General features: G+C 42.9%; 1 protein-coding gene across 1 annotated transcript in view; it reads right to left on the bottom strand.

The window, feature by feature from the left end:
• Positions 1 to 12,863, bottom strand: part of LOC107115712 (spermatogenesis-associated protein 7 homolog) — a 94,345-nt gene that overhangs the window by 57,569 nt on the left and 23,913 nt on the right. The window contains exon 4 of the mRNA XM_015417469.1: positions 12,003 to 12,050. Within this exon, the coding sequence (XP_015272955.1) occupies positions 12,003 to 12,050 (48 nt within the window). The remainder of the gene's footprint in view (positions 1 to 12,002; positions 12,051 to 12,863) is intronic.

Below are 12,863 nucleotides of genomic sequence, written 5' to 3'. Positions count from 1 at the left end.
CCATATCCTCCCATACTATCCAATCCACCAGTTAAGTTCTGCCTCCCAGGCCTTACTCTCTGTGTCCCCTCCTTTAGAGGTGAGGTGGGTAGTGACTAGAGACAGGACATTTTCTGTGTTGGCACCTTGACTTTGGAATGCCTTCACCTTAAGGCTTTCCTAGTGCCACCTTTGGGGCTGCAGTGGCTCAAGTGGTTAAGACACTGAACTGCAGACCAGAAAGTCAGTAGTTCAGCAGTTCAAGACCCAAGTGCCACAGGACGGAGTGAGCTACCGTCTCTGGTCCAGCTCCTGCCATTGGTTAAGACGCTGAACTGCAGGCTGGGGAAGGTCGGTAGTTCAGCAGTTCGAGACCCGGGTGTGCCGCATGACAGAGTGAGCTCCCGTCTCTGGTTCCAGCTCCTGCCAACCTAGCAGTTCAAAAGCAAGAAATTGCAAGTAGATAAATAGGTACCACTTCGGTGGGAAGGTAACAGCGTTACGCGTGCCTCAGCATCTAGTCATGCTGGCCACATGACCACGGAAACATCTTTGGACAGAGCTGGCTCTTGGGCTTGGAAACAGAGATGAGCACCGCATCCCTAGAGTCGGATTCGATTGGCTTTCGAGCAAGGGAAACCTTTACCTTTACTAGTGTCTACTTTACTTTCTTTTAGGTGCCAGGCCAAGAAATAAATTTCCCCCAGGCTTTTAATTCGGGGGTTTATATGATCAGCTTATTAATGATCTACTCTGTTCTATGGATAGTTCCTAATGCTGCTTATGTCTTATGGCTTGTTTTGTAATGGTATGTTTTTAATTGTCACCTGCCTCCAGGAGGATTCAGAAGAGGCAGCATAGAAATATTCTAAATAAATAAGTAAAGAAACAAGCTGTCCCCTACTCCCCACCTTACCAGAACTGGCACAACCTAGAAAAGCATATCTTTTTCAAGATTTTTTTCCCTTTTGGGTGCCTTGAGCAAATAGATGGGGGGGAGGGGGAGAGAAAGAATATAGTCATGACAAAGTATTTGCAGTCTCGAACCAATGGACACTGAATCAACCAGGCAGAACAGGCAAAGCTAGAACAGCCAGACAAGCTAAGACACACACACACACACCCCCGCATCTCAGCAGGACTGAGAAGTCTCTTTTTCAAATGGATTTTAATTTACTTTTAACATATAACACAATATTAGATTTAAAATGCCCTGCACTATGAGAATATGCATGTGCAGGGCATTTTAAATCTAATATTGACCATTCAACAAAACAACCATTTTTCTGAGGTCTTAGTGTCCTATTCCCAAGCCTCTTCCTGAACACATGTGTAGAGGAATGGGTTTAGGTTTCTAGCAGTGCAATCCTATGCAGAGTTTCTCCATCCTAACCCATGGAAAGCCATGGATTTCACCAGGTGTAACTCTGTATAGGATTGGACCATTAATCTGTTGGTCGAACATCTGACAGAAAAATTGCTCAAAGAATGCAAATAAAAATTCAAATTAATTGCTTGTTTCAACATTTTTAAACAGCTTTCGTTAGTTCTGTACATTTCAAGGTAATCATTTCAGAACAAGACTGTTGTAGAATAAATGATGCTTGGCAGTCATAGTATTCATTTGCCAAGTTCAGAAGAATCTTAACGTTTTATTAGCTGGAGTTGACCAAAGAAGTACTGTACAAGTTTTTCTCCTCTGCTATGGAAAAACAGGTTGAGATAATGTCCCGAATATAATTTTCTTTGATAACCCCAACCCTTTTCATTGCATGATATACCTGGATAAATGTTATATGCTGAGATATGATTTCAGGTTAATTAATTAATATTATTTCTTCTGCTTCTGTATGGCTTGTGGGCTGTAATAAAGATTGACTGACATACAAACTAAATTGTACAAATCAGACACAAGTTTTTCTGGTCGTTACATATTTTCAGTTTGGTCCTCACATTAAACAAACTGCCCATCCTTGAACCTGGCTAAGGAATTCATGTCTGCTTTCAGGGCCTTGTTTCATCACTTTTCATCATCCTGGAAAGACCAGGAACCAGCTTTCTACCAATCAGAGTCAAAGCAGCAACCACATCAGCCAAATTATGCATTTCCTGCAGATCGGTAGACCTGTGATCAAAATCTCTTATTGTTCCTATGAAGAGTATCTCACTGTTTCACAGCATCATTTAGTGAAGATTATATACTTGGTGGAGACTTGGCACAGGGGATTTATCCTCTGGTTATAGTAACATCTGAGCTGAACAGAACGGCTGTCAGTTCTAGCCCCGTGCTGGTGTGAGCTACCAGCCTTGTCCCCAACTTGCCATCCACCCAGCAGTTTGAAAGCTTCGGCGAGTAGATAAAATTGGTACCACTCCTTAGAGAGGGTGGTCACACTAACCCCCCCCCGGTGGGGGAGGTGTTAGCTGGTGAACGGAATGTCCAGCTCATAAGATCGGAAGCCTAGAAAGAACTCTTCGGCATCAAGAAGCCTGTAATGGGCCATTCCGGCCAGGCGGTGGCAGTGCAGCGTTGCGACTCGAAGCAGATCTGGAGAAAGCTGACGTCATCAAGCCAAGCCGAGTGGAAAAATGCTGTCTGGAACATGTCTAGTCTACAGCTGAACAAAATCCCCATCGGCTGCGAATGTGTGCGATTTAAAGATTTATATATGTTGTCCTCCCTTACCCCCATGAATCATTGTTAGTCCCTTGTGAAATGTGTAACTGTAAATTGCTCAGAGCCAGCAGCTCTGCAGGATTGAGCGATTGATAAATTGAAAGATTATTATTATTATTGTTGTTGTTGTTGTTTTTGTTTCTAAGCGTTTGAGTCTATATTCCATGCAAATAGGCAGTGCTGAATCTATATGCAACCTGGTCCTTCTAACTGAAGATGCCAGGGACTGAACCACAGACCTTCTGCATATCAAACAGACACACTTGAACTGAGCCCTGGCCCCTCCTCTTCCAGGCAATGGGGATCCCCTGAGCATGCTTGCTCAATGGTCGTAAAGATTCTGGAACTTGCACTATGCATGGTGCTGGTGTTTTTTACAGAGTAATGCTCCAAGTGTATCTCTTTCATATTGTACTGGACATATAAGAACATAATGCATAGTTTGTTTTCTATTCATTCCTTCAGTTTAATTTTTTTAAATAAACAAACAAAAGCACAGACTATAAAGCAAATGAATATTTAAGAAACTGTCTCTAATACAGTCATTGTGCAGCAATATTCTGAGTAAGCTTAGCAGTCATGGCATAAAAGGATGGGTTCTCTTATGGATTAAAAATTGACTAAATGACAGGAAGCAAAAAGTGGTAATCAATGGACAGTTCTTATAATGGAAAGAAGTAAGTAGTGGGGTCCCATAAGGATCAGTACTGGGGCCGGTACTATTTAGTTTGTTCATGAATGATCTAGTGGGTAGTGTAGTGGCTAAATACGCAGATGACACAAAATTATTCAGGATGATAAAAACCAAGGCTGACAATGAAGAGCTCCAAGAGGATCTCCACAAATTGGGTGAGTAGGCGACAATGTGGCAAATGAAGTTCAGTGTTGGTAAGTGTAACACACTCAAATTCAGGTCTAGGCTAATGGGGTCTGAACTTGCTGAAAATGAGAGGGAAAAAGATCTTGTGGTTGTAGTGGATAGTTCAATGCAAATATCAACCCAGTGTGCTGTAGCAGTGAAAAAGGCAAACTCTGTGTTAGGGATTATTAAGAAAGGGATTGAAAATAAAAAGTCCATATCATAGTGGTCCCTGTCTAGATCCATGGTAAGGCCTCATTTGGAATACTGTGTACAGTTCTGGTCACTGTATCTCAAAAAGGACATCACAGAGCTGGAAAAAGTATAGGGGAGGGCAACCAAGATGATTAGGGGGTTGGAGCACCTTCCTTATGAGGAAAGACTGAAGAGTCTGGGACTTTTCAGTTTAGAAAAGAGACAACTAAGGGAGGGACATGATAGAGGTTTATAAAATTATGTATGGGGTGGAGAGAGTTTACAAAGAGAAATTTCTCTCCCTCTCCCAAAATACGAGAATTCGAGGACAGCCAGTGAAGCTGATGGGCAATAGATTCAGGACTGAAAAAAGGAAGTCCTTCTTTACACAGAGAGTGCTTAAAATGTGGGATTCACTGCCAGAGGATGTTGTGATGGTCACAGGAATACAAAGCTTTAAAAAGTGATTAGATAGGTTTGTGGAGGATAGGTCTAACAGTGGCTACTAGCCATGATGACTGAGGGGAATCTCAGTCATCATGGCTGCAACAGAGTTCCGAAACCTCTTTGACAAAATTATTTTAAAAATGTTTAAAAGTTCATGAGTTTTCAGTATACAGACTGAAAACATTTCCCTCTTGAGAGTTCTGGCACCTCTCCCCCCACCCCCAAAAGCCCTGGTATTTCCTAAAAACAAACAAACTTTCATGATACAGCTATCATTGCCTATCAGTCCATGTATTCATTTTGAAATACCCTATTACGATCTCCAAATAAACAACCGTAAGATACCAGTTTTTAAGGATGCTATGATAAATCAGACTCCAGCCTGAGAACCTGAGGCAGCCAAGACCTTATTTGTATTTTTAAGGAAACTATGTTCTTGTATCTGTTTCAATTCATCCAAACTCTGAATTTACCTGCTGTAAGTCATCTGCTAATTTTTTTCCTGGGCACATGTTTTTTATTACCCAAATGTACTTTTTGCATCTGTGAGATTTAGTACAAGTTATGTTTTGAAAGAGCAGGACCATCTTTATGAGTGCCTTTGGATTAAGGATACAAATCTGTCTTTATTATACATGATGGGTTATTATATTATGGCATGTATTTATTACAGTTCCTGCTGGTCTTTTCAACCTGCAAGGATTTTAAAAATGTATCTGTATTTATTCATCAGTAACATTATTAATAAGAAACCTTCTCCCTTACTGTTTTTAAAATGAACAGAAAAGAATGCTGCAAAGACATAAGAGAAGCTGTGTCTCCAAATCACTGTGCTTGGCAAAATATCCTTGCTTATGTACTTTGAAAATGCAAATACTAAGAAGGAACGTGTTGTGTACCCAGGGAAGTCCGCGCACACAGTCGGGTCAACACGTGGTCCAAAGACAATAGCCAGGATGGATCCTAGCGCGCACCTATCGGGAGGCTAGGATCCTAGAAGGGACCTATGGGTCTAGGGGTGCACTGTAAATACCCTACCACGGGTGTGAGTATGTGTGTGGGTATGGTGTGATTTGGGAATATAAGCTGGCCTGCGAGCTGGCTAAAGCATCTCAAGACCTTAATGTAACTAAGGCTGCGGTCACACGGAGCATTAGCCACGCTACAGAGATGGAAGATAGGCGGATTTTCTGGGTGCGATCAAACCGCAACATCTGGGAAGAGTAGAGCTCCCATGGAGAACCTGAGGCTTCCTGCCGACCGTAAAAAACTAGTTCCTCCGAGGTACTAGTTTCCGGAAACCGCGGGGCAAGGGCGGGCGTCTGATCACGTTTCCGGTGGTAGCTCATGGCATCCGGCGCCCGCCAATGTCCCGTCACGAAAAGGTTTCCCCTCCCCAAGTCTCCACAGGATGTGCACAAGCACCCAATGGCGCATGCGCACAGTTCGGTTAGAAAAAACACAACCCCCACCGCACCGCTTCTTTTCCGCACCGCAGGATTGATGTATGATCGGCACCTCCCCCCGAACCACGGGACGTCGGCGGGACGTTTGATCCGGTGGCCACGTGGTAGTTCGCTCCGGGGCAAACAGCCACGCCTCCCCCCGCGATATCCGGCCCGTGTGACCGGGCCCCCTATAAAGTATGCGCTGTAATCACTCTTCAACGCATCAGCCTTAGTACTTTATAGAACCTATTTTGGTAGCTATTATTTCATATACAAAGAATGATTTGCAAATTAGGCACATTAACTGTGACTACAACTCCACTGAGCTAATGCCCCATTTAAATTTTTAAAAGGGTAAACAAATGAATGCAAGTTTCATGAGATATTCCAAATTTAATTTCTCACTTGTGGCTGAGGTGAACTTTTCTGGTGCATACTTTAAAGAAAATTAGGAAGCAGAAGGTAACCTGAGTGGCATAAGCAAACATTCATTCGAGTGGATAGTGAGTAAAAAATTGCCAGCATGTCCTACAGGAACAAATATTACCATATGGTAAATGCTAATAATTTAATGAAAGCAAATCACACCTCCTTCCAGTATTATCATCTCTTTTTAGTCTACATAACCGCATAGCTTAGCTCCTGTCCTGATCATAAATCTCAGGGGTAGAATCTGAAGTTTTGCAGATGAGGGAATACCAGTTCCCTGAACTGCTCTAAGATGAAGGAACTGCAGATCCTTCTGGTCATGATGATACAGACATCACAGGACAGAATACTCTGAACCATGGAATCAGGTGATCATGGACAGCTAATCCTATGCTACTGTCTGCTATGTAGCTCTAAGATCTGCTGTGTTACTTCACTCTGGGCTACTTGTCCCGGAGAAGAGCTGCTTCCTTATGTTTTCAGACTCTTCCCTTGCCAGTTTTCTGCTGGCTCCTGCCTTTGGCATTTACTTCCTATTTGTTGCACGGCTGGCTAGTCTTTTCACCACCCTGGTGACTCACCACTTGTATCCCCTTCCCCTCCTCCCCAGTCAGTACTAGGGTTGCCATCCTCCAGGCGGGGGCTGGAAATCTCCCGGTGTTACAGTTGATCTCCAGACTACAGAGATTAGTTCCCTGGAGAAAATGACTGCTTTGGAGGGTGGACTCTACAGCATTCTACTCTGCTGAGGTCCCTCCCCTCCACAAATCCCACCCTCAAGCTCCACTCCCAAATTCTCCAGGTGTTTCCCAACCCAGAGCTGGCAATGCTAGTCAGGACCCTCACCCGCCCCTGGGATTGGCTCTCCCAGCATTATTCCTCTCCGCAGGCTGAAACAATACAGAGCGGCAATGTGCACAAAATAAGTCCAAACTCCAAATGGTACAAGATAAAATTTGCATGTCCCTTCACGTTTGTTCTTATTGTTTTGGAAATGAAAGGCCTTTTATCTCTCACAACTGTTGTAATAAAAATGCTCTAGACCTTGATTTGGTAACTGTTATTCCCCTCTGCCAAATTTCCACTTTGTATTTGTTATGACATTTTGTTTCTGCTTGTGCAACAATTGTTTTTAATTTAAATAATTTCTGATGTGATTTGACATATACAATATAATCTTATTCCTTCCCGGCCTCTTTTTAGTGCTCTCTCTCTCTCTCTTTGTGCATGTATATTGGTGTAAAATAAATGCTCATTCTTATCTCATTCATTACTTATAGTCTGCACATCTTCCCTTGGGCTCTCTGTTTCAGCGGTGGAAAATATCTCATATTCCTAACAGTACTTAGGGCAAACTGCACGCTACACACAAATCTAAGTAAGGAAGCCTGACAGCCATTGTTGCTCTGACCTGGATAGCCCAGGCTAGCCCAATCTCATCAGATTTTGGAAGCTAAGCAGGATCAGCCTTGACTAGTATTTGGAGGGGAAACCTCCAAGGAATACCAGAGCTGTGATGCATACACAGGTAATGGCAAACAACCCCTGAAATGTCTCTTGCCTTAAAAAACAAATCTAGCTTGCCATCTAGTGGTACATAATGCTAAAAGAGCTAGAACGTCTGGCTGCCAGATAATCTTAGGACCTCCTGGCTATTCTACACCCACTACCATATGATAATTATGATAATTACAGCCATTGTTTAACATGACAAGCAACTTCAGGACACGACTATTTTGAGAGCATAGGTAAGCTTAACTGTTTGGATTTTTGTGTATTTACAGTTAGCTCCCATGTAGTTTGGTGTGGAGAGCCAGTTTGGTGTAGTGGTTAAGTGTGCAGACTCTAATCTGGGAGAACCAGGTTTGATTCCCCACTCCTCCACTTGCATCTGCTGATGTGACCTTGGGTCAGTCACAAGCTCTGGCACAGCTGTCCTTGAAAAAGAGCAGTTTGTGTCAGAGTTCTCTCAGCCCCACCCACCTCACAGGGTGTCTGTTGTGGGGAGGGGGAGGGAAAGGAGTTTGTAAGCCGCTCTGAGACTCCAAGTGAAGGGCGGGGTATACATTCAATCTCTTCTTCTTCTTCTTCTTCTTCAAGTACACATTCAAGAAGTATGTGAAGGGACAAGAAGCTGGGAGGGGGTGAACAACTTCCCATCTGTTCCTTCTCTCCATACTAACACCGCCCATCCCAAAGCTGCTTTTCATGATTAAAAATGAGCACCAGGGCTTTGCTATATGTTTTTGCAGGTAATGTATAATCTTACCTGGAAAGGTAAGAATTTGTTACAATATTTATTTATGTACTTCATTTATACTTTGCCTTTCCCTCCAAAATAAAGCTGGGAGGGGGTGAACAACTTCCCATCCATTCCACCCAAAGCAACTTACACCATTCTCCTCTCTTTTCATTTTATCCTTACAACAACCCTGTGAGGTACACTAGGCTAAAAGTGTGTGACTCACCCAAGGTCACCAAGAAAGCTTTCATGGCAGGGCAGTTATTCAAACTTGGGTCTCTCAGATCCTAGTTTGGTGGCAGTCAAATGACAGCCGATAGTAAAGTCAGCTGATGGTTAGCAGGGTCTTTCTCTACCTCTGTTAGCCTCCCTTCCTCCTTCTCCAGCACCTCAGATGCTGTTTCAGCAGTATGTGAGGTTTTATTTATCACTGAGGAAATTTATATGCCACCTCTCCAGATACCTCCTTGAAGCGGCTGACAACTAAGAGAATAAAGAAGAACTATTAAAACACAACCAATTAAAAACAAAGCCATGAAACAAGTTGGCAACATTAAAACAAGCCAATGCCATTAAAACGAGCCAGGGTGTAACAACAGCATAAAATACATACCACACAGCCTAAAATGATAGGTCTGAAGCAGACCATAGCATGTGTAAAAGATAAACTCCTTCATTAAGCTGCCTTGAGTCAATGTCAGTCACAGCAGCCCTGCTCCATGGCCTACAAGGCAATCAGGGAGAAGGCACAAGAACAGGTAGAGGAAGGAGGAAGAGAAGGAGGCAGGGAAGGTTCTTTTCTGGCTCAGAAATACAATCTGTGCCAGAGAAGAATTGAGACTGCAAGGTGAATGCCACGAGCTTCTGGAACTTGTATTCCAAGCACCTTGCTAAGGCCCACTTCGCATCAATGATGTATGAATGCTGTCAGGAACTCCCCTTCCGATCTCAGTGGTCATGTAGGGGGATGCATAAATCTCTGCAAGGTTTAAAGGCCCAGTCTTGGATATGTTGAAAATTAAGTTGCTTAAAAGCAGCCCATTTGAAGAGCTGGTATCGCAGTTTCCTTTTTAACACGTTGTAATAATCCTAGCCATGTGATCAATACAAGTCAGTCACACTTTTTAGGGAGCAGAGATTAGTGCCTTTGCCATGCGTATCTAGCATATACGCCCATTTATTTGTTTGTAGCAATGGTTGCCCATTATCTAGAACCTGTGTGGTGCAGAAATACAGGTGCTCCATAGGAATGATCACCTGTGGTGTGAAATATGCGGCTGGGGAGCAGTTATGCGCACACGCAGCATCAGCCACCCTTTCCAAACAGTGCCCCTCAGCATGGTTAGCCTTGAAAAGGAATGTGGGAGTTTCACCACAGGCTAAAATGCAATTGGAACACACCCTGCCTAATCGGAGGTTGAATCATATATGCATTTTAAAGCATTTTAATTATCACTCAGGAATCTTCCCTGCTACCGTGAATGTGCCTCCATCCCCCACTTTTGGTTTTCTCATTTTAAAGGTCACTGCACGCCTTCCAGCTCATGTAGGATAAGGCATTCTGCATTTGCCACCCTAGATACTGGCTCATATTGCCCTGTCACTAAACTCGGTTGCCATCTGATCATGCACAGTCCTACCCTTATGCTTTAGCTGCTCGCCTGGCTCTCAGCTCCATTGACTTTCGTGCCAGGCAAGTATTCTTGTCAATTTTACCTTGCTTGCAAGGCCACTATTTTGGACAATACTTTACGGGCTTCTTGGGGGGGGGGGCGGGATTGACATGCTACAATGTGCTCCAGCAGACCTGCCCAGGAGGGACCTTTTAAACAAACCTGAGAAGTATTTGGGATTGAGTTTGTGGAGGTAGCCAGGATGGCAGACTGTCAGTTAATGAGTAGGTTTCCAGCTAGATGACTGCTGGCATGGAATGAAACAAAGTGCCAATTTGGCTTCTTTATGATATGATACAGAGAAGGTAGATAGAAAGAACTTTTCCCCTCCTTTTGAAATACAAGGGAATCAGGACAAACAAACAAACCATCTTCACATATGAAATTTCCTGCCACAATGGCTAAATAAATCCTCCACGTTCAGAGGCAATGTGACACTGAAGACCGGTAGTTGGGGGACAACAGAGAGGTGACTATTGCTTTATGTATGGCCTTCCTGTGGTTATGAGGCTGGCTGCTGTGAAAAACAAAATTCACGAATGTTTGATCTAATCTATCAGGGATATTCTCATTTTTCATAGAAACAGTTAATTTAGGGAGGGATGAGTGTGAGCATATGTATATTGGAAAGTCAGTGCTGCTGCTGGTGTGATTTCCTTTTCCTTGCAAACCCAATGGCGCATGCGCACACTTCAGTTTAAACCCAAAACACAGCCCCGTTTGCCACGTTGTGTGATTGGCACCTCCCTCCTAACCACGGGACCTTGATGGGACCTCAAGGGGACGTCTGATTGCGCAGCCGCACGTTAGTTTGCTCCAGGGCAAACAACCATGCTTCCACCCCGCATTTTCTGGCCCGTGTGACCGGAGCCTATATTTATTTATTCTCCCCCCCTTCCCCTCTCTCTTTCACCCAATGCTGAAAAGAACTGGGTTTGGAGTCAGGGATTCTTCCTCCCTCTGCTTTATTTTCTCCTCCACCCCCTTCTGTTAAATAGTGGCCAAAAAGGGTGGGGCAACATTCCTAAACTCTATGGATGGACGACTGCAATGCTTCACAGAGAGAACACTTCATAGTTTGACATACAAATCGCAGGAAGGAATAGATGCAATTGTATATCCAACTTCCTACACAATCATCAATTGATTAATCCCCCCCACACACAAGTACATTCAAGACTACTTTAAAACCACTTTCACATATATTCGTTGATGTTATGTATTGGGACTGAAACATTCCAGAACTGTTCTACCTGAGATGGGCTGAGCTTGGATCCCAAGAACAATAGCCCACCAGGACTCTGGAAGTAACCAGTCAAGAAGTAATATTATGTAAATAGCCTATCGTTGGGAGTGGGGTTTGTTTGGGTGTGGTTTTTGCATGCTATTGAACAGGGCTGCTGCCCTGGGGTTTCCAGTCTTCTTCTTGCTGAATCACTAATAAAGTAGAGCCGATCACTAGACTGAGGTCTGCTCATCCATGGAACCCACTATTTAACAGTTGATAGTGGGGCAGAGGTTCAAAACAGCATTTAAGAGGCATGTGTGAAATCAGTCTCATCCTCTGTGTAATCCTCAATTTTCCACACAGAAAGGTCAGCATATCAGAATTAATCAGTTTCAGCCTATAGGTGGCATTAGGATGCAAAGTAACACTCCTCTCTCTGGCTTACAGTGGGTTGCAGCCTCCAGCTGAAAGTCGCTCTGTGTTTGTCCTCTGGCAATCTGCATACTGTCTGCTTTAGGGCTAATGCTTATTGCCAAGACTGTAGGGATCAGACCCAAATCTGTATTAAGAGAGCTTTAACAATCAGATAACAAAGTCCTAGCAATAGTAATTTAATGCTTATACAGTAGACATGGCTGTGAAGTAGCAGATCAGGTGCTTTCCCTCTTAGTATTATGCGGTGTGCAGAAAATACTGTTGCTTTTCTAAATGGTATGGGTATCACCAGAACAAGGAGGGGGAGAGAGAGATCATCCAAAGGAAATATTTACAGACCAAATAAAGTGAAACCAGACATTTATTTGAAAGTAAAACAGTCATACTTACATTTGATGCTCATGTTCAAACTCTTTGGAGCAGATGAATCCACAGTGGCTGAATTAGAAAAAAATTGGTCTGTATTTCTCAACATTACATTTTCAAATTACAGAAAAAAGCAATGAACAGCTACTAAAACTCCGGATTTAATTAAAACAGTGGCTATTAAGTAACCTACTCATAATACATTGATTGATCTATGTTATATAACATACAGCTGAAGACTATGTATACTGCTTCTTTGAGTCAATGCTCAGATTATTACTAATATTATTTATTATTCATCAAATTTATGTCCCGCACCCTCTCCCCTAGATGGGACTTGGGGAGGCATACAGCATGCAACATACACCCAATAAAAACAATACAAAAGATACAATGAACATTTAAAATATAAAACAATTAAAAATCTATCCCCATTAAAATCTATCCACTATCAAGCAGGGTAGGACATGTGGATGTGCAGTTCATGTCATTAAGCCTGTTGTGCATGTTTCCATTTCCTTAAATGATAGATTAAATGTTGTATTTCAACACAAAATTAAGCAGCAAAGCTGAAAAGTCAGTGAATTCTGACTGATGGGGATAGTTCCCAGATAATAAGAGGATCTTTTGGCCATTATCCCGTAACTGACAATGTGATCAATGACAGGGCAAGTAGGAGATCCTACAGTCTGCACTATGCAACACTGATCCAATGTCATATTGGTTCAAGGATGTGTTGTCTCCTACCTGTGTAAACAAATCCAAGACACAATTGTTAACACAGAGAAAACCCCTCCCAAATTAACACATTTAGCAATAAGCTGACTATTATATAAGGGAATAATATACAGTACATTGGAGGGTCAAAGGATTAAATCCCTTTTT

Source organism: Gekko japonicus, unplaced genomic scaffold, assembly GCF_001447785.1.
Source record: "Gekko japonicus isolate JY-2015 unplaced genomic scaffold, Gekko_japonicus_V1.1 scaffold3497, whole genome shotgun sequence".
NCBI classification, from domain to species: Eukaryota; Metazoa; Chordata; class Lepidosauria; order Squamata; family Gekkonidae; genus Gekko; species Gekko japonicus.
The sequence above is the reverse complement of the archived record's forward strand: the minus strand, read 5'-3'. Positions and strand labels throughout refer to the sequence as shown.